At 48.9% G+C, this 19,190-nt stretch overlaps 1 protein-coding gene across 1 annotated transcript in view; it reads right to left on the reverse strand.

The window, feature by feature from the left end:
• Positions 1–317: 317 nt before the first annotated feature.
• LOC117879576 (lipoxygenase homology domain-containing protein 1-like) overlaps positions 318–19,190 on the reverse strand; it is a 61,925-nt gene continuing 43,052 nt past the window's right edge. Inside the window, exons 6-9 of the mRNA XM_034774849.1 lie at positions 13,517–13,687; positions 9,337–9,475; positions 6,507–6,668; positions 318–979 (exon numbers count right to left, since the gene is read on the reverse strand). Coding sequence (XP_034630740.1) covers positions 499–979; positions 6,507–6,668; positions 9,337–9,475; positions 13,517–13,687 — 953 coding nt within the window. The 3' untranslated portion in view covers positions 318–498. The remainder of the gene's footprint in view (positions 980–6,506; positions 6,669–9,336; positions 9,476–13,516; positions 13,688–19,190) is intronic.

The following is a 19,190-nucleotide window of genomic DNA, read 5'->3' on the forward strand; positions in this document are numbered from 1 at the left end:
ACTCTTCATCTCACGCGTACACACCAACAAATATACACACTCGAATACAGAGAAACTGAGTAGAAGTGGGTCAAAACTGGGACTGCGACACCCAACGCCCTTGATTATGTCAGCGGAATTGTTATTGCAGCCTGTTTTACTTTAAAGGAGGAGCCAGCCTGATCATCAGTTCTCTGTTGGGAGTTTCCAGCCTTGGTAGTTGGGCAAATAAAACCTCACCCTTTGAACCGTAAACTAAGGGGATTTGATATGGATAATCAGTGGACCAAAAAAATTTGTGCCATTCACACATTTTTATTTAAAAAGTGTGATTCGTTTTATAAAATGTTAATCCAGGGAGTATATATTCCTACTAAAATCCTTTCAATATAAAATATAATATTTTAAAAAGTAAAACGTGATACAAAATGGTGTAAGACGTGAGTAAGAAAAACCCCTCTGCAGGGAATATAAATATCCTCATTGCAGCTCCTTTTAAAGGCTGCAGATGCATCCCTGTTAATATCTTGGAAATAATTCCCTCCAGGTCAAACCATCTCCTCTGTTCTGGTCCAGCCACTTCCCACAAGGGAAAATCGTGGTCACTCCTGTAGCTGAATTGGTGATCTCCACCCTCTCCACTAACCAACCGGTTGCTATGCCGCTGTTGTCATGTTCAATCCGGACTTTTTTCAACTCCCCCAACTCCAGGGTTTCCAGGCAAAACCTGTTGGTTTTGCCCCGTTCAAAGAGGTTCCGGAACTTCTGCTTGAGAGCACGCTTGCCCGAATCTCCGTTTATTCCAAAGACGGTGATAAAGACATTGGCGTCGGTCCCAGCTCCTTTTTCAGACCCTGTAACCACAATGACCTCATATTTGACTGGCACCAAGCTCCGGGCTTTGCTGGCAAAACTCTCTATGACCTTGGCACACTCAAAGACTTTGTAGTCACCCCTCTTGTTCCTCAGTGGAATTTTTGCATTGCACTTGAAAAAATATCTGCCAAAGGAAAGTTAACAGTGTGTTAATAATAAGGCCTTTTGCTTTGCATTATGAATGCCCAGGTATAATGGGGACAGACGATTTAGCAATTCACTTACTACTAATGTTTCAACCTTGTATTTAGAATGAGAGGGACATATCCTTGCTTGGGACTTGAACTGAAGATTCTGGGATTTTAAGAAACAGCACTGCTCTGTGTGCTACAGGAAGCTCTCTAAAGGACATAGCCAATTATTTTGCAAGTTTGAAATATATAGCCTCCCTGGAAAGACAAATTCAAGTTAGAGAACGTCAACTCAGCCCTTCAACCTTATAGTTGTTCTACATTTCAGCATTACCCAATACACTCGCCTTTGAATACGCTGAGCTAAAACAGCTGGCTTGAGTTACACAATATGCGTATGAACACTTACCCTTCTTCTGAAGTTCAAAAGTCCTGTGGTAGTGGATTTCCCCCAACCATAACCATTTCCACTGCCCTCTTGCCCTCAAACAGCTCTGCCCCCACTCTCTAATCACAGTGGAGGTAGCTCATTTTACTTGTGCTTTTACTGGATTTTTTGGCATGGGCAACACATAATGGAGACCAAGGAAGGCTAAGCCTTCCCCCCAACCCTCGCGCCACCATAGGGGAGGGGCAGTGATGGATTTGGGACCCTCCTGAAAAGTCTCCTCCCACCACGGCTCCAGGGCTGGAGGAGCTCTCGCTCCCCACTGTAACTCTGCAGTGGTGGGGGTGGGGCCAAGAGCTTTTCTGGTCTCGGGGCGGGGGAGTGAATGGGGGAATGGGAAGGGGTGGAATTGGGTGGAGCCATGGGCGGCGTCACGGGCAGAAGGGGCGGAACAGGGGAGGAGCTCTGGGCTCGGTGCTCCAGCCAGGGCTGAGAGCTCCGCCGCAGTCCCAGCCAGGGCCATGGGGGGTGGCTGACAGCAGCGAGCGGGGGCGGGGCTTCGACAGGAAGAGGCGGGTCCTCAGCTGGAAGAGATGGGCAGGGGGCTAGCCTCCCCAAGAAGAAGCTTTGCCCACGACCCATGTTGTTTGGATATCAGGGACTTATACTGAAGGCTGTTGTAGCTCTAGGGGTGAACAGCAACCCTAAACATTGGTAGAACACGACTGTTCAAATCCCATGCTTTCAGGCAGATGGTTTAAATGACTTCAATCTTCCTAAGCTGCACCTTGAGATTTGCCATCTCGTACATGCAACGTAGCAAGGGGAAGGGGCTTCCTAGCTGAACAGCCCCTCCTCGGATTTCCGGGTTGAAAACCTGTTGTGAGGCCGCCATGTTGCAGGTTCAGTGCTGCCCTCTGCAGAGCAGGGCCGCCCAGAGGATTCAGGAGGCTTGGGGTCTTCGGCGGCAGGGGGCCCCCGCCGCCAAATTGCCGCCGAAGACCTGGCACTTCGGCAGTGGGTCCCAGAGCGGAAGGACTCCCCGCCGCCGAACTGCCGCCGAAGACCCGGAGTGGAAGAAGCTCCGGGGGCCCGGCCCCGTGAGAGTTTTCCGGGGCCCCTGGAGCGACTGAAGGACCCCACTCCAGGGGCCCCAAAAAACTCTCGTGGGGGGCCCCTGTGGGGCCCGGGGCCTGGGACAAATTGCCCCACTTGCCCCCCCCCCCCCCGGGCGGCCCTGCTGCAGAGCCAAGGGGAGGATTATTGAGGGAGTTGTGTCATGACAGGAGCTAGCATGACATGACGCTAGCACGTTTAGTTAGTCATTAGGGCTGAAGATCAAAAACAATAGGATCCTCACACAGTAAATCCTGCATCAAGCCCATAACTTCTATTTGACCTAGAGCATTGCTTTTAAAAGGACATCCACTCTTGATTTAAAGACTTCGAGTGATGGAGAATCCAACATGGCCCTAGGTAACTGAAGTCACTCAACTTATGCCAGAATTGAATGTGGTGCCCTTGTCGTCTTATTTGCCTGTCAAGTGTCATGTACACTCACAGAGCTATAAAAATAATATCATAAATGGCTACTATCGGAGAGCCCAGCAGAGCAGGCAGGCTGCTGCTTTTTGATTTAAAACAATCAAACAAACTTAGGGACAAGTTTTCAAAGTTAGGTGTATCATCTATGCTCTCACCCCTCAAGGTGAAGTTCAGCAATTACCACCGTCAATGGGATGACAAGGAAGGGGGCAGAGGTGAGGGAGAACAGGAAAAGAGGGAATATTAAAGGCTGGGGGAGGAAGTATGTGTGTCCCCTCTCTCCTCGTTTATAACTCTCAGCCCATCCTGAGCAGACAAAGGAAACAGCAAGCACTGAAATATGTACCAGATGCTGAAAACCCTTCACTCCACTGGGATGCCCCTGGCGATGTACAGGAAGCACAGAACATACTCATAAATTACTGTGTGTCTGGTAATCAGCCAGAGATTTGGACATTGGGCTTTTAATGAGGTATTTTATTTGCAATGATGCAAGTCATTTCCACCTGTGTTTCCTCCCTCTCTTGTCCAAACGGCAGCAGGCACTCCCTGAAGGAATTCAGCTGGATTGCATTATGCATGGATAAAATTAAGACCTGAAGAAAGGGCTTCTTCAGCACCATAGTGTTACCATATTCCTTAAGGTCTTACAACCCTTTGAATGCGTCTGAAACCACAGAAATACCTGCCCATGTTTGGAAAGAAGTGTTGTACCTGGGAGGGTCTGATGAGAATAAATCTCGAAGCCCTTATTCAGGGGTGGGAACGTACTTCCCAGTGAGCGCTTTTTTAACTCTCTCACAACTGCCATGTTGCCAGCTCTTGGGATTTTTATCATGGATTTTATGATATTCTGAGTTTTCCTTAAAACCTCAGCTGGGGGAATTGTCTCATTAGGTGAAAATCTCATCTTTCTTTCTTTCTTGTAAATTTCTACCCCTCAAAGTTGCAGAGAAAAGCTTGAAAACATGACCCAATTGTATGCTCAGGGCCGGCACCAGCCCACCAAGCATGTGCTTGGGGCGGCGCCTGGAGGGGGGCGGCGTGGCGGGGCGCTCCGCGGCCCGAGAGCGGGGCCGCGACTGGGCTCGCCGCCCTCCCCGCGGTGCTCCGATCGGGGAGAGCGGGGCCCCGGCCGGGCTTGCTGCCCTCCCCCCGATGCTCCGGCCGGTTGGGGAGAGCGGAGAGCTGCAGTGGACTCGCCGCCGGGGAGAGCGGAGCCGCGGCGGGCTCGCCACCCTCCCCCCGGCGCTCTGGCCGGTCGGGGATTGCGGGCCCGCGGCCGAGCTCGGCGCCCCCCCCTGCCGCGCGGGGGGGGGGGGGGGGGGAGGGCGGCGGGTGTATGCTAATGACTCTAAAACCAAAAGGCAAAGAAAAAGAACCAAAATATATTATTTAAAATAAAATCATGACTGTTAAGTTAATCTTTTTAATTTGCCTGGTTTTTGGGGAGAGGGTAGAGGGGAAATGGGGGGGGGAGGGGTGTCTCCTCTCATCATTTTTGAACCTCTGGGATGGGCAATACTGAAGGCTGGATCCAGCAACTGGAGCAGCTGCTGCTAGGTAGGGCTGTGGTTACGGAGAACATTTAAGAAGCCAGGGTTCTGGGCAGAATGGGCTGTGACAGGCTGCAACTTACAGCAGAATCTTGTTGCTGTACTATGTCATTTTTAAATAAAAAACTTGAATTGTGCTTTAAGAAGACCCCTGCCCCCTTGTGGGGCCACACTGGTTCCAGTGAGGCCCTTCAGATGCACAATAGCCTCGGGCATGTGGCTGTGATTGCAGGGTTGGGCGTTAAGAGCCGCAGGTTTCCCCTGATTGCGAGACAAGACTATAACTGTCTGAGTTTTCATTGCAAATATTAACATGGCCCTTCTACAGGCTGATTTGATTTAGCTGTTGATTAATTTGCTGGAAGAGACACTTAACATCAAAATCTCACATCAAGGATTTCTTTTTAAACACTAAACTGTCTCAGCAGGCATGAAACCCTTAAAGTTAAAACTTTAACGGTAGTGGCAATATCGCAGAGAAGAAAAGGAATCCATTAATAGTTTGGATGTGTTTGCTTAGCTATTTTGGCCCAAGATTGGCAGCTAGTAGGTATTTGCTCTTCGGATGACCATTCTTTTCCTTTTCCTGCCTATTCTCAGCGCTAGCAGCTCATTAATTCTGCATGAACATTGCCACTTCCAAACGAAGGGCTCAGGCTGATGGGGCCAGGGAGTTGAAGTGCTGAGAGGTTAGCCGATCACACGAGATCACCAAGATAATCTGAAGTCTCTTGAAAATCTTGGAAGGTTTCTGCCATCTCCAAACCAGAGAATAAAAATATCTGTTGTTTTTTGTGACAGGGTGTACTGGGCCTTTGTGGCCCCCTCCTGGAGGCCCCATCATCCTGTCCCAGGAAAGGAGCAGCAAGGGTGGATCTTGGACATGCCTAGCAAGGCTGCATGGAAGCGGCCAATCAGAGCCCAGCAGGTTCAAATAAAAGGCACTGCAGGGCCCAAGCAGGTCAGTTCCTGGCTGGGACTAGAGGGGCAAGGTGGGGTGCTTCTCTCTGGCCTTAGGAGCTTACAGGATAGCCAGAGTCTGTTACTGGCAGCATTTGCTTAGCTGGGTTTGCAGGGAGAGAGGACATAAGACACCTTAATCCTGAGATCAGGGTGAAGCTAAAAGGGGACAGGTAGGAAGAGGCCAAGGAAAGAAGTGGCAGCTAATTGAAATTGAGCCGTATGTGGTGGCTGTTCATAGGGTCCCTGGGTTGGAACCTGGAGTATTGGGCAGCCCTGGGTTCTGCTACTGGCTAGAAGTAAAGTGGTGTAAACCCCACAAAGTGGGCAGGACTGAGTTGGGAGCCCAAAGAAAGGGCGAAGGGCACCTACTAAGGGCAGATAGACTGTTTATCTATCAGATGGTATATACCCAGAAGGTGTTCATCTAGACTTGGCTGGAGAGCCAAGCCACAGAAGACCTGCCAAGCAAGTCTATCAGTGCTGCATACAGCAGCAGGAGGCGCTCAAGAGGTGTGTCTCCCCATTATAGTTTTGTAGATGACTCCTGAGGTGCTTTTGGATCCAAGGATTCATACTGGAACCATCCCAAAATGCAAAGGGAGTCAAATCTGAGGTTTCTCCCATGTTGAATACTGACATGCCTGAATGTCATTTTCACAGAAGCAGTTTAGAGGCCAATCTTTGAAAAGTGACCCACAGAATCTAAATGACCAGGTCTAGATTTTCAACGAGCTTAGGAGTGCAGGGCTGTTGTTTTTTTGCAAAATACATGCTGATTTGTTTTATGACTGTGCATCCATCCGCACAAGCAAATACTTCACACCAGAAACATGGAAACCATGCATGCGAATTAGACTTGTCTGCGGCAGCTCTGAAATGTTTTAAATATCTTGCCCTTAGTTTTTAAAGCATGCTAAGAATTTTTAAGGCTCAACATGCATGGCTAGGAAAGGTTAACTATGGAAGAACCGGGTTACAATACTATTTAAATCTCCCAGGCCATTCTGCCTTTAGCCCCGGGAGTTCTTTATTGCATGCTGCATATCTGTTTTGATGGAAACAACTTACTTGTTGCAAAGTTCCATCTCTGTTATGATTATCTCTCGAACATGCCAGTACGCATCAGCTTTTGTGGTTGACTTCCTTCCATCTTTTGGACAGTGACCAACACAGATGGCTGCAATATCACCAACATTCTTTGAAGAAAACAGAAATTTGTCTGTTGCTCCCCTGCAGGAAACATAGAAGAGTTTCAATTAACATCTTGGAGACTGGCAATGACTTGTGTCATGTTGGCATTAAGTAATTTGAGCGTGGCTATGAAAGATATAAAACAAACCTTCATTTAAAGGCATTTGATTTAACCCATAATTATTTATCACAAAGTATAATTTCCGTATTTAAATTCAGTATTTTTCCTGATTAGGATGACACTTTAAATTACTACCACTAGGACCTTCCAGGGTATGTCTGAGCTACTTCACATCCAAAATCAATTTGTCTTGTTATAGAGAAAGCTAAAGAATGACTAATTTTCCCCTAAAGCGTTCATTTTTTTCCTCTGACAGATACTGTATCTGTTGTAGATCTACTGAGCATAGCTGCTTTTAAAACCACTAGTCAAACTACCCCTCCTGTTTTTAAGCTGTTCTCAAGATGGGCTTTTAAGAATAATGTATCTCTGTCAAACATTTGGCCAACTCTTCTGTTGTGTATCTTTAGTAGCTGCCTTATCGGATTAGACCAGTAGTTCTCAACCCGCAGCCCAGTTAGCCCACTGCTGCAGCCCTGCTGCATGCTAAAAAAAATTCAAAATTTGCCGCTCTGGTCTGGCAGAGGACGGGGCTGGCTGAAGGGGAGAGAGCATAAGGCAGCTTGCAGGAGTGTTCCTACCAGCAGGGGGCTGGTGAGTGCTGCAGGAGGGCAGGGGGCAGGAGAGTGGGTCTCTGGGCAGGGTTGGGGGGTGCAGATCTGGGCAGTGAGGGGGTTGGGCGCTGGAAACTAGGGGTTTGCGGGGATGTTGCAGCACCCCCAGGTTTTAGGTGGGGCTCCACTCCTGGCCTGGCACCTTGGGTCCTGGCTGCCAGCTGCCTGGCCCCACACAGCGGGGTCCCCGTCTGGCTGACAGCTGCCCAGCCCTGCGCGGTGGGGTCTGGCCCCGCACTGCAGGTCCCCGATCCGGCTGCCCAGTCCAACGTGACAGGTCCGGGTCCCAGCTGTCTAGCCCTGCGCCCGGGGGTCCACTCCTGGTCCCACTCTGTGGAGGTGTCTCTGGGTAGGGGGGTGCTGGGCACAGGTGACTGTGTGTGGGTTTTGGGGGGGAGGGCCCTGTGGTTCTCAACCTGTGGTCCATGTAATATATTGTGGGCTGCATATGCAGCCCACTATGATAAACAGGTTGAGATTAGACTGTTAGTAAGGCTGTGAGTCTGTCAGGGAGGTTACGGAAGTCACGGATTCCGTGACTTTCCAGGACTTCCATGACTTCTGCAGCGGTGGGTGTGGCTGGCCTGGGGGCACCCAAGCAGCCTCCCCCTCCCGCAGCACCCAAAATTTAGTCGGGGGTATATAGTACAAGTCATGGACATGTCACGGGCCATGATTTTTTGTTTATTGACCATGATCTGTCCATGACTTGTAATATATACCCCTGACTAGAACATAGCCTTAACTAGTAGTTCATCCAGGTGTCTGTCTCCAACAGTAGACAATGCTTATTACTTCAGAGGAAGGAATCCTAGCCCCATTATACCCCTGGCCAATTGTGTAAATAGAGGAGGTTCCTTCCTAACCACCACAGACAATCTGCTTATTCTGTGAAATATGTTTTTCTTGTTGTTTCTTTTTATTGCAGTCCTACCCATCCCCAAACTGTGCCAAACCGCTTCATAACAGGAGCACAGCACTGGTTAACAGATGGAGGTTTCCTCGTATCATGGCTGTTTGCTGTTGGGTCACTGATGTTTAAAATAGCTATATACACACTGATGCCATTAATATTAGAGTCCAATTTACTTATAAGTTTGCCTGCTTTGGAAGGAACTCTCTTGAGTTCCTGACAGAAAAACACTCCCTCCCTCCACAACAAACAAGCTACTCAAATATTCTTTGTGGTCTTCGGGCAGTATACTGTGTACAGTGTCCATAAACAAAAACAACACAAAACCTATCTCATGGATACTAATAACTAGAGGGGTTTGACCAGTTCTTAGTGTGTTCAGGTGTAGATTTGAAATGTGGAAGAGGGATTCTCATTTGTTTCATCTACATAAAGGTGCCGCCAGCCAGTTTATACACTTATACATAATAGCGCCCATTCATATCTGCAGTATAAAGTTTTCTTTCATCATTTCTCTCTCTCCTTTTCTTGCACGCACGACGTATACCAGAGATCTCTCATTCCTAAACCAAAGATTTGGAATGTTAGGTCAGATCTAAACAGCACTGACAATATTTAGCCTGGACTTATTTTTACTCTCTTCCACCCCAGCAACCTTCTGTTGGAGATGTTAAAAACACCTCCCCCTCAGATGAGTTCTTCTACAGCTCCTCCCAGCTGAGCCTGTTGGGGTTCCCCGTAGGCTCATCTGGCAAACCACTGAAGTATCATGACCCCTTCTTTAAGTTTTGAAGGATATGCGCACACATATATGTACGTGTCCAATCCCCAGATGGACATTTCTGCTCATTCATAAACTTGGCCTCCAGAGGCAAACGTTACTTCTTTCTTCCACATTACTACCTGTTGTATCTTTCGGAAAGGAAAGTAAGAAATGGTCTGACACTCCTAATGCCGCTCCATGGATCCACCAGAGGAAGGGAGGGAGGGGCCTTTATAAGAGAGACACAGCTGGTGACATTCCCTTCCTGCTCACCCATCAAGGGCTATCTCACCTACCTTGTGAATTTCCTTTTTTTGGAGGAGTTTTCCAGAAGGAATTCTTTTGAGCGGCCCTTCTTTCCTTCTAAGATGATCCAGATGTTTTCCTTGGTTTCCGCATCCTCTGTGTCGCTCGTCACTGTGACAATCTCATAGGCTTCCAAGGCAAAATTAAAGCACAAAATTAAATAGCCAGAGCAGAGCAGATGCAATCAATGACAATGGCCAGACAGAGACTTGTCTATTGGACTGTCACTATGGCCTTCAGGTAACGGGAGCTTTGCCATTGACTCCTGTGGGGCCAACATTTCACCCCAGGGAAGGAACAAACAGAAAACAGAATAGGCTTAGGGTGATCAACAAGCAGGAGTGTCTGGGGCTACTCTTGAGTGGCTCTCTTCTTTCAGAGAACTCAAAGGGCAGTTGTGAGCAGCTGTCCCTCTGCCCTGATGGCAGGTGTGCTGCAGCGGTTGATATTGTTTCCTGTCTTGCTCAATGTGGCTATGAGGCCACTAGGATGGTTAGTGAGGAGACAGGGGCTGCAGTGCATTCATGCTGATGACATCTGTGTCTCCATCATGTCTCACCTGGCTGGAGCAGTGGGATGAATGATCTTGTGCCTAGATGAACGTGCGGCTTGGATGAGAGCTAACTGGATGCAATTCCATCAAGACTGAGATCGTGCTGCTGGGTTGTGGAAGCAGCTGAGGAGCTGGTGGAATTCATGTGGACACCCCTCACTGAGGGAGCGCAACCACCATTTGTAAAACAGGTCCGCACTTCATATGTGTGTATATGGGGGCGAGGTATTAGGTCATGGGCAGCTCCTAAATGCCCAGGCAGTGGCTGTAGCCAAGAGTGCTCTCTTCCATCTCTGCCTGGCAAAACGATTTACAACCTTCTCTCTCCTGTGGGAATCCTCTCACAATTGTCCATTCCTTGACCACCTCATAATTAAACTGCTGTAAGGTGCTCCACATGGGCTTATAGCTTGGGACCACCAGGAAGCAGCAGCTAGTGCATAATGCCGTAGCCTGCTTATTAAAGGGAGTTACACATTGGGAGCACTTTAGATCAGTGTTCTGTCATCTGTACTGGCTTCCAGTAAGCTTCCAGGTAGAATTCAAGGTTTTGGTTTTAAACTATAAAGCCCTAAACTGGTTTTGGACCTAGTACCATGAGAGATCACCTCTCGGTCTGTCATAAGCAGCCACGGATGAGATCATCAGAGGCGCTTTCAATACAAATAAGAAGGAGCTGCTGACAAGGCATTCTCTATGAGGGTTCCATGATTTTGGAATTTGCTCCCTCACTGGTCTGCCAGAGCTTGGATTTGTTAACTTTCTGAGTATGCTGCAAAGCTCATCTTCCCCCCACCCCTGTACTTTGTTTAGTCTGCTGAGGAGGGGATGGATTGAGGAGGGTGTGTTTTTGGACAGTCCGTTGACTACATTTATATTGTAAATTTTAATTTATGAGACAGGCACCCAGAGCACTGGAGGGGCCCCTCCAGATGTATTTTAAACACCCGAAGAAAATAAATTAAAAAGTAAAACAAAAGTAGTCAACATCCTTTATCAGAATAATTTCCATTCTGGTTTAAAACCTAAGAATGGCCATACTGGGTCAGACCAATGGTCCATCTAGTCCAGTATCCTGCCTTCCAATACTGCCCAATGTCAGGTGCTTCACAGGGAATGAGCAGAACAGGGCAACTATCAAGTGATCCATCCCCTGTTGTCCAGTCCCAGTTTCTGGCAGTCAGAGGTTTAGGGACACCCAGGGCATGGGGTTGCATCCTTGACCATCTTGGTTAATAGCTATTGATGAACCTATCCTCCATTAACTTATCTAATTAATTTTTGAACCCTGTTATACTTTTGGCCTTCACAACATCACCTGGCAATGAGTTCCACAGGCTGACTGCGTTGTGTGTGAAGAACTTCCTTATGTTTGTTGTTAATCTGCTGCCTATTAATTTCATTGGGTGATCCCTACTTCTTGTGTTATGTGAATAACACTTCCCTATTCACTTTCTCCACACCATTAATGACTTTACAGACCTTTTTCACATTCCACCTTAGTTGTCTCTTTTCTAAGCTGAACACTCCGTCTTTTTAATTTCTCCTCATATGGAAGCTGTTGCATAATCCTACTCATTTTGTTGCATAACCCTACCGTTCTCTACAGATTTTTCCAATTCCCATATCTTTTTTTGAGCTGGGGCAACCAGAACTGCACACAGTATTCAAGGTGTGGGTGTACCATGGAGCTATATAGAGGCATTATGATATTTTCTGTCTTATTATCTAGCCCTTTCCTAGTGGTTCCTAACATTCCGTTCCCTTTTTTTTGACGGTTGCTGCATATTGAGCAGATGTTTTCAGAGAACTATCTATAGTGACTCCAAGGTCTCTTTCTTGAGTGGTAACAGCTAATTTAGACCCCATCATTTTAATGTATAGTTGGGATGATGTTTTCCAATGTGCATTACTTTGCATTTATCAACATTGAATTTCATCTGCCATTTTGTTGCCCAGTCACCCGTTTTGTGACATCCCTCTGTAAATCTTTGCAGTCAGCTTTGGATTTAATTATCTTGAGTAACTCTGTATCATCTGCAAACTTTGCCACCTCACAGTTTACCCCCATTTCCATTTCAGCTCTGAATATGTTGACCAGCAGAGATTCCAGTCCAGATCCTTGGAGGACTCCACTATTGACCTTTCCATTCTGAAAGCTGGCCATTTATTCCTGTCCTTTGTTTCCTGTCTCTTAACCAGTTACCGATCCATGCTTACTTTGCCTAAGAGCAGGGCCATCCCTAGCTATTCTGGGGCCCTACACAGCCCCACTGCAGGGGTGTGTGTGTGGGGCCCCAGGCCTCCATGTGGGGGAGCGGGGGGTGGGGGCTGGCCCTAGGCCTCCGTGGGGGGGCAGGGCTGGCTTTGGGGGCAGGGAGGAACCACCCCCCAGCACTCACCAGCGGCATGGCTGGGGCCGGGTTGCTACACTCCCGCCGCCTGTGAGTGCAGCCCCGGCCCTGCTGCAGAGCTCAGGGGAGTGAGGGCGGGGAAGAGGCAGGGCGGAGCAGGGGCAGGGGCCCTGGGGAAGAGCCGGAGCAGGGGCTTGAGCAGCACGCAGCTGCGCAGGGCACCAGGGAATGTGGTGCCCCAAATTTCCTGGTGCCCTACACGGCTGCGTACTTTGCGTATGGGTAAGAACAGCCCTGCCTAAGAGCCTTGTACTTATAAGTACCTTAGATAGATGAATGGCATATTATGCAAGGGTGTCCAATTGAATGGACAGAGTTGAATTAAGCTGAAGTAGGGTGACCAGATAGCAACTGTGAAAAAACGGGATGGGCGGGGGGGGGGGAGGAAATAGGTGCCTATATAAGAAAAAGGTCCCAAAAAACAGAACTGTCCCTTTAAAAATGGGACATCTGTCACCCTAAGATGAAGGATTTGTTAGGGTATGTCTGCACTTGCAGCTGGGGGTGTAATTCCCATCTCAAGAGCTAGCATGGGTTTGTCTCTTCATCAAGCTAGTGCACTAACAATAGAGTATGGCTACAGCAGTGCAAGCTAGCACAGGTATGCCTCATCGAGCCGGAAATCACACCCCAAGCTCCACATGCAGACATACCTTGGGTGACATGGTATAAATTCTCCAGACTCCTCAGGGCAGGGACCTGTGACATGCCTGGCACTTTTGTCGGAACTATGAAATAATAATGCTTTCTCCCTCACCACTGACCTCAGTGGAGTTACCCTGGTGTCAAATCAGGAATAACTCAGAGCAGAATCAGGGCTATGGGGTTTTAAACCCTGCAGTCGAGCTTGCAGCCCCAAGGCAGCTGGGGCAATGTTACCTGTACGCCTTTGGAAACTGAACTTATTTTCCACCTTAAAGATTCAAGCCCATTATTTCTAATGAGGACATAACCTTGAATTATCTCTGCATAGTGCTAGCAGCAACAGATGCATATGGTTCCATCTTCACTTTCAGCCTAGAGTGAGACTAAGTGTGCTTCCTCCTCATAAATCTTCTCTCATAAAACCACGGTGCTGGGTATCGACAGGCACTGAGGTAAACTAAGCCTGAGAAGCACCAAGTGCCAGTCCGGTGACTCTCAGACGAGTGGTTTCAATAGCTCCAGCCAACCGGTGACTCTCAGAGAAAGTCTCCAACTTACATGTGCGCTCCTTCAATTCCAGGATGTCGTTATTGGCACAAGCCAGTTCTCTGATGAGCTGACCGTCATCTTCGCCTTTAGCCAGCCAGCGATCACACTGGAAGCGGAACGTCTTATCCAGGGTGGCGTCTTTCACGTCGATGTATTCCAAGTGCCAGCCAGGTGCAACTCCTTTTTGGTGAAAAAGAACAAATATATAATGCTTGGGTAGGTAACATACCCATCGCCAGAAGGAACCTGTGGGCACTGAAAAGGTATGTCCTTTGTTTGAAAGGGCCATAAGCGGGCCTAGTGCTCTACAGAGGCAGAAAAGACAAGGTCGCTACCCCGTGGAGCTTATCCTATAAGGACCATGTTCATCATGAGTAAGGAGGCAGGGCAGCCAATTGAAGGGCAGCAGCAGCCCCCCTCCTCTGGACCCCAAGAAGGCTCCCCACATGTTGGGGAAGAGTCAGACTAGGTGAACTGGACCGCAAGTTCTTCCACTCTTTCTGAACCCCACTTTGCTATTATTGCAGATATCCTTGTGAAGGGCTGCTGGGCTAGCTCTGTGTCGAGAGGAGAGTTCACCGTGGATATATCATAGATGCCATTAGAGAGTCAAGATTTACCTCACTGCAATCTCTACGATATTAATTATTTCGTAGTCTAAGTATAGGGCAATGTAACTGTTAGTAAATTGGACTTTTTAAATGGGGACCATCATGTGTGTGCACACACCGTGACATGCCTGGAGACACATAAGAGATCTCTCGCTACAGAAGAGATAGGCAGATGTATACACTTATTCTGGATTGATCCTTTTAATTACCCCCTACGCTTTTAATTTAAAAACCCAGGGTGAAGAGCTGGAGACTCTGTCTTTTGAAAATCTGGCCCATTGTGTCTGGGGTTGGGAACGAAGCAGGACTCTGATACAGGACAATGATTCTTGCGTTTACAGACCAGGAGCAGACCTGACGAGTAAGAAGGTGCTGCATTGGCAAGCCGCCTTTCAGGGAATGAAACCTCAGTTGAAGCATTCTGTTTCAAAGCTCTCTTTGTAAATGGACCCAGACCCATCCCTGTTGTAACTCCTTGGAAGCCAGTGGAATTACACCACGAAAAAAAGTAGCCTATTGTGGGCCAGATCCTCAGCCCAGCCTGGGCTGGGGGTCTAGCGAGATATGGGAAGGGCAAAGAGTGGGAGCATCTTGAGCTCATGCAGCTGCTCCTTAGCTTCCCTAATGTAGCCCCATGGCAGAGAGACCAGAGGATCCACTGCTCTGCAGATCCACCGGCTTCACCCCTCCCTTGGCCTACTCAGTCCTAAGCCTGTGTTAGCTGCCCTGCAGAGATCCTCTAACGCAGCGTTTCTCAAACTGGGGGCCCCGACCCAAAAGGGGGTCATGAAGCTATTGAGGGGGGGGGAGAAGGTCATGAGATCACAAAAAATAGGGTTACATACATCCAGGTTTTCCCAGACATGACCGTTTTTTTTGTCCTCCGATCTCTGTCCGGGTGGATTTTTGGAACACGAATATCCATGATTTTTCCTTGCTTGTCCTTTTTCCTTGCCTTCAGAGCTGGCAGCCAGAGAGCAGCGGCTGCTGGCCAGATGCCCAGCTCTAAAGGCAGGGTGCTGCCAGCAGCAGCACAGAAGTAAGGGTGGCCTGGTATGGTTACTTAGTTCTGTAGGGATCTGCTCTGACACCGCAAAAGCTATGTCTGGTACCAAGAATGAGAGGGCGGGGTCATCACAGCCTGAAATATTTTCAAAAGGGGACCCAGCAAAAAAAGTTTGAGAACCTCTGCTCTAGAGCAGCCCCACAAGCTGATTCCCTCTCCCACCCTGATCGCACTGTCTGTAGACACAAGGGCTGACTTTGTCGCTCAATGTGCATGGTTTGCTTTATGCTTGTAACAGACCTGTTCCTTGAAGACCTAAAACTGATGCCAACAGGAGCCTGGGACGCATAGAAGGGCTGGGATCAGGCCACGGTGCACTGTACGAAAGCCTAGAGGGCCTTTATTGACTTTGCTGCACTTATGCTGGGGATGAACTCGGACCAATGTGTTTGTCTCTGCTGCAGTTTTAAAAGACATTAAATATTAAGTGACTGACCAGTCGCTGCTTTTTGTGTACAACCTTAGTCTTAAAAATAGTCCTGGTCACTGCTATGCCTTTGTCAAACATGCTTTTTTCTGATCACCATAACAAGTGTTGATTACCCAGATCAATGTTTTCAACAAAAGGTACTTAATTCCGAGCCTGTTCTGCTGTCATTGAAATCCCCAGCAGCAAACCTGTCCTAATAAAACCCACGGCTATGACACGTAGGCTTCCTGCATGGTCCCACTGCTGGAAGTGACATTTTCAATAGCAAGCAAAACATTTCAAATGTAATTAGAGGAGGAGAAGAGCTTTGGGGAAAACAGAATCACTTTGCTGGCTCGACTCTGGCAGTTGTATAATTTAGTGTCATGTAGGGAGATGTATTATCTCCTCCAAGCAACCTTAGCCACAAAGATCAGTTCAGTTCTTCCATCTGTTTTCTGTTCATGGGGTTGCTAGAGTTGGCAAGTGTGAAAAGATGGCCCCGGCCCCATAGACTAGCTAGTCATGTCTATTGTCTGCAGACACCGATTCTTTACAGTTGTATGAGAAAAATCCAGTTCAGACCTACTCAGAAATAGTTATAAGCTCCCCTTCCCAATTGTTCAGACCTCCCTTCCTGCTGGGCAGAACCAAAGGGGATGTGTGGTTGGGGGGTGGCGCACCCAGATTTTTGCCAGGGTTGCTGGCCCCACTTGGTCACATGCTTCCTCAGGGCCCGTCCCTGCACAGCAGCTGCTGAAGCTGGCAAGCTGGGAGCCACGGCCCTCGGGGCTAACACCTAGGAGTCGCAGGGAGGGGCCGCTGAGTGTAAGAGGGGAGGTGTCTTGGGGGGGGGGGGCGTGACTCAAGCTCCTGGTGGGGGAGCTGAACCTTTAAATTGTGCCCCTCCACTCTCAGTATGCATCAGTCAATTCAGCCACACACACACACACACCCATCCCCCTGCTGCAGGGCAGAAACCCCGAGCTCCATCCCCAATTTGGTAGGCAGACAATGGGGTGGGGAGAGCTCTGCGAACTGTACTTTAACTGTACACACGTGGCTCGCAAGCCGCAGTTTGGCCATCCCTGAATGATAACATCTGCAATTACTAGTACTTGAGATGGATTTCAGAAATCCACGTCAGAGAGTAAAATGACCGTTTTAGGGGGTCAATAAGCAACTGTGTTCCCCATACCCTCGCTACAGCACTGCACAATTGCCTGGGTGCACTATGGCTTTCTTTTAGTCTTCCTCTAAAACGTTAGATACTGGCCACTGTCAGAGCTAAAGCTGATAATGCATTCCCGTCCATGTGGCCCTGCTACACTACTCCTGCTCATCTGCCCACCAGCCGCTCTATTTGACCATATCAGGCATCATCTGTAAAATGGGACAATACAAATAAACCATATTGATCGGAAACTCAAAACAAATGTGTGAGGTCATCAGAGTGGGGAGAGACATGCTGGTAGATGAGGTGCCAGCTCTTGCCAAGGTTGTAGGTGTTAGGGTTACCATATTTGAACATTCAAAGAAGAGGACACTCCACGGGGAGGGGCGGGGGGGGAGGGGAGAGAGTCGGTCCCACCCACAGTCCACCCCCACTCCTCCCACACTCCGCCCCCACTCTGCTCCAGGTCCCGGCCCCTCCCCGCTCAGCCCTGCACCACCGCTGGCTTGCTGCATCCCTCCTCAGTCCCCACCCACTGCTTGCCTCCTCCCACCTGCCACTCACCTCCTCACTCCCCTGCCAGAAACCCCCATGCTCATCCCGAGACCCCCTGCCTGCCACTGGCTCACCACTTCTTGCCTCCTCATCCCCGCCCGCTCACCAACTGCTGGCTCCCTTGCCGCTCGCCTCTTCAACCCCCGCTGCCCACCGCTGGTCTTTTCTCACACACCCCCCCCGCGCCTGCTGCTGGCCCGCCTCCTCGCCCTCCCGCCCACTGCTGGCTCCCTCTGCGCTCGCCTCTTCACCACCCCCCGCCCGCCGCTGGCTTGCCACTTAGGGTGACCAGATCGCAAGAGTGAAATATCAGGACACATTGGGTGAGCGGTGGGGGGGGGGGAGGGGGAGGACGACACCGACAGAAACAGGTGCACAGAGCCATGAGAGGGGGCCCTAGGAAGCTGCGAGAGGGGGCCCTAGGAAGCTACCAAAGGCAAAATTTTACCTGACTCTCGGGACAATGGCGTCCTGATTGTACATTAAGCAGATGCACGCTGCCAGGTGCAATCCCTGCTTGCTAAGGTGGGTAAGTGAACAGGGCAGCAGCCTAGCAGTGCTCAGCCCCGGCCTGCCCTGTGGAGAATCAGCATGTGCAGAGGCAGGTGCCTCCTTTCCTTGGCTCTGCCACGAGCAAGGTGGACCGGTCTGCACACACTCTGCTGGGGAGGAGGATGCAGCCTCTGACACTTACCTCAGGGACCTGCCAGCCGCTTCCTGGGAGCCACCTCAAGTAAGCACTGCCGGGAGTGGTGCTACAGCTACAGAGCTGCAGCTCTGCTGCTGCAACACCATAGAGTAGACACTTTCTACATCAATGGAAGGGGGCTTTCCATCACTCTAGTAAACCACCTCCCAGTGTGGTGGCAGCTAGGTTACTGGAAGAATTCTTCTATCGACCTAGCCGTGTCTACACCAGGGTCTAGGCTGGCTTATTTACAGCGCTATGTGGTGTGAAAAATTCACACCTCTAAGAGATCTAAGTCCAACTAAATTTTAAATGTAGACCAGGGCTATCCCAGAGAAAAGAACATAAGAATGACCATACTGGGTGAGACCAAAGGTCCATCTAGCCCAGTATCCTGTCTTCCAACAGTGGCCAATGCCAGGTACTTCAGAGGGAATGAATAGAACAGATAATCATCAAGAGATCCATCCCCTGTTGCCCATTCCCAGCTTCTGGCAAACAGAGTCTAGAGACACCATCCCTGCCCATCCTGGCTAATAGCCATTGATGGACCTATCCTGCATGAATTTATCTTGTTCTTTTTTGAACCCTGTTATAGTCTTGACCTTCACAACATCCTCTGGCAAAGAGTTCCACAGGTTGACTGTGCGTTGTGTGCATCAGGATAGTTTGCCATGGTGCCTTTAATACTGTCTCCTTGAGAAACCCTCAGCTCTTCTGAACTCCTACTTCTCTTAAGATTTCCTCCCATCCCATTTTCTTCCCTACAAATTCTGAGTTTGTTGAAGTCTGCTTTTTTTGAAGCGCACTGTCCTTATTCTGCTGGTCTCATTCTTTCCTTTCTTCAGTCTTCACCTTCACAACATCCTATGGCAAAGAGTTCCACAGATGGATTGTGTGAAGAAATACTTCCTTTTGTTTGTTTTAAAAATCTGCTGCCTATTAATTTAATTTGGTGACCTCTAGTTCTAAAACTACACAGAATAGCTAATCCTTTCGCCACTAAAGCCTAGAGTGACTTTCTGGAAGGCTCAGGCTTATGGCCCACTTAGGACATTATAGTGACTAAAGCCTAGGGGCAGAGTGCTTAGTACCATGAGTGTGTCCACTGACTTTCAGTGGGACTACTCACAGGAGTAAAGTTACTTACATGTGCATTTGCAGGATCAGGCCTTCAACT

Source organism: Trachemys scripta, chromosome 6, assembly GCF_013100865.1.
Source record: "Trachemys scripta elegans isolate TJP31775 chromosome 6, CAS_Tse_1.0, whole genome shotgun sequence".
In the NCBI taxonomy this organism is placed as follows: Eukaryota; Metazoa; Chordata; order Testudines; family Emydidae; genus Trachemys; species Trachemys scripta.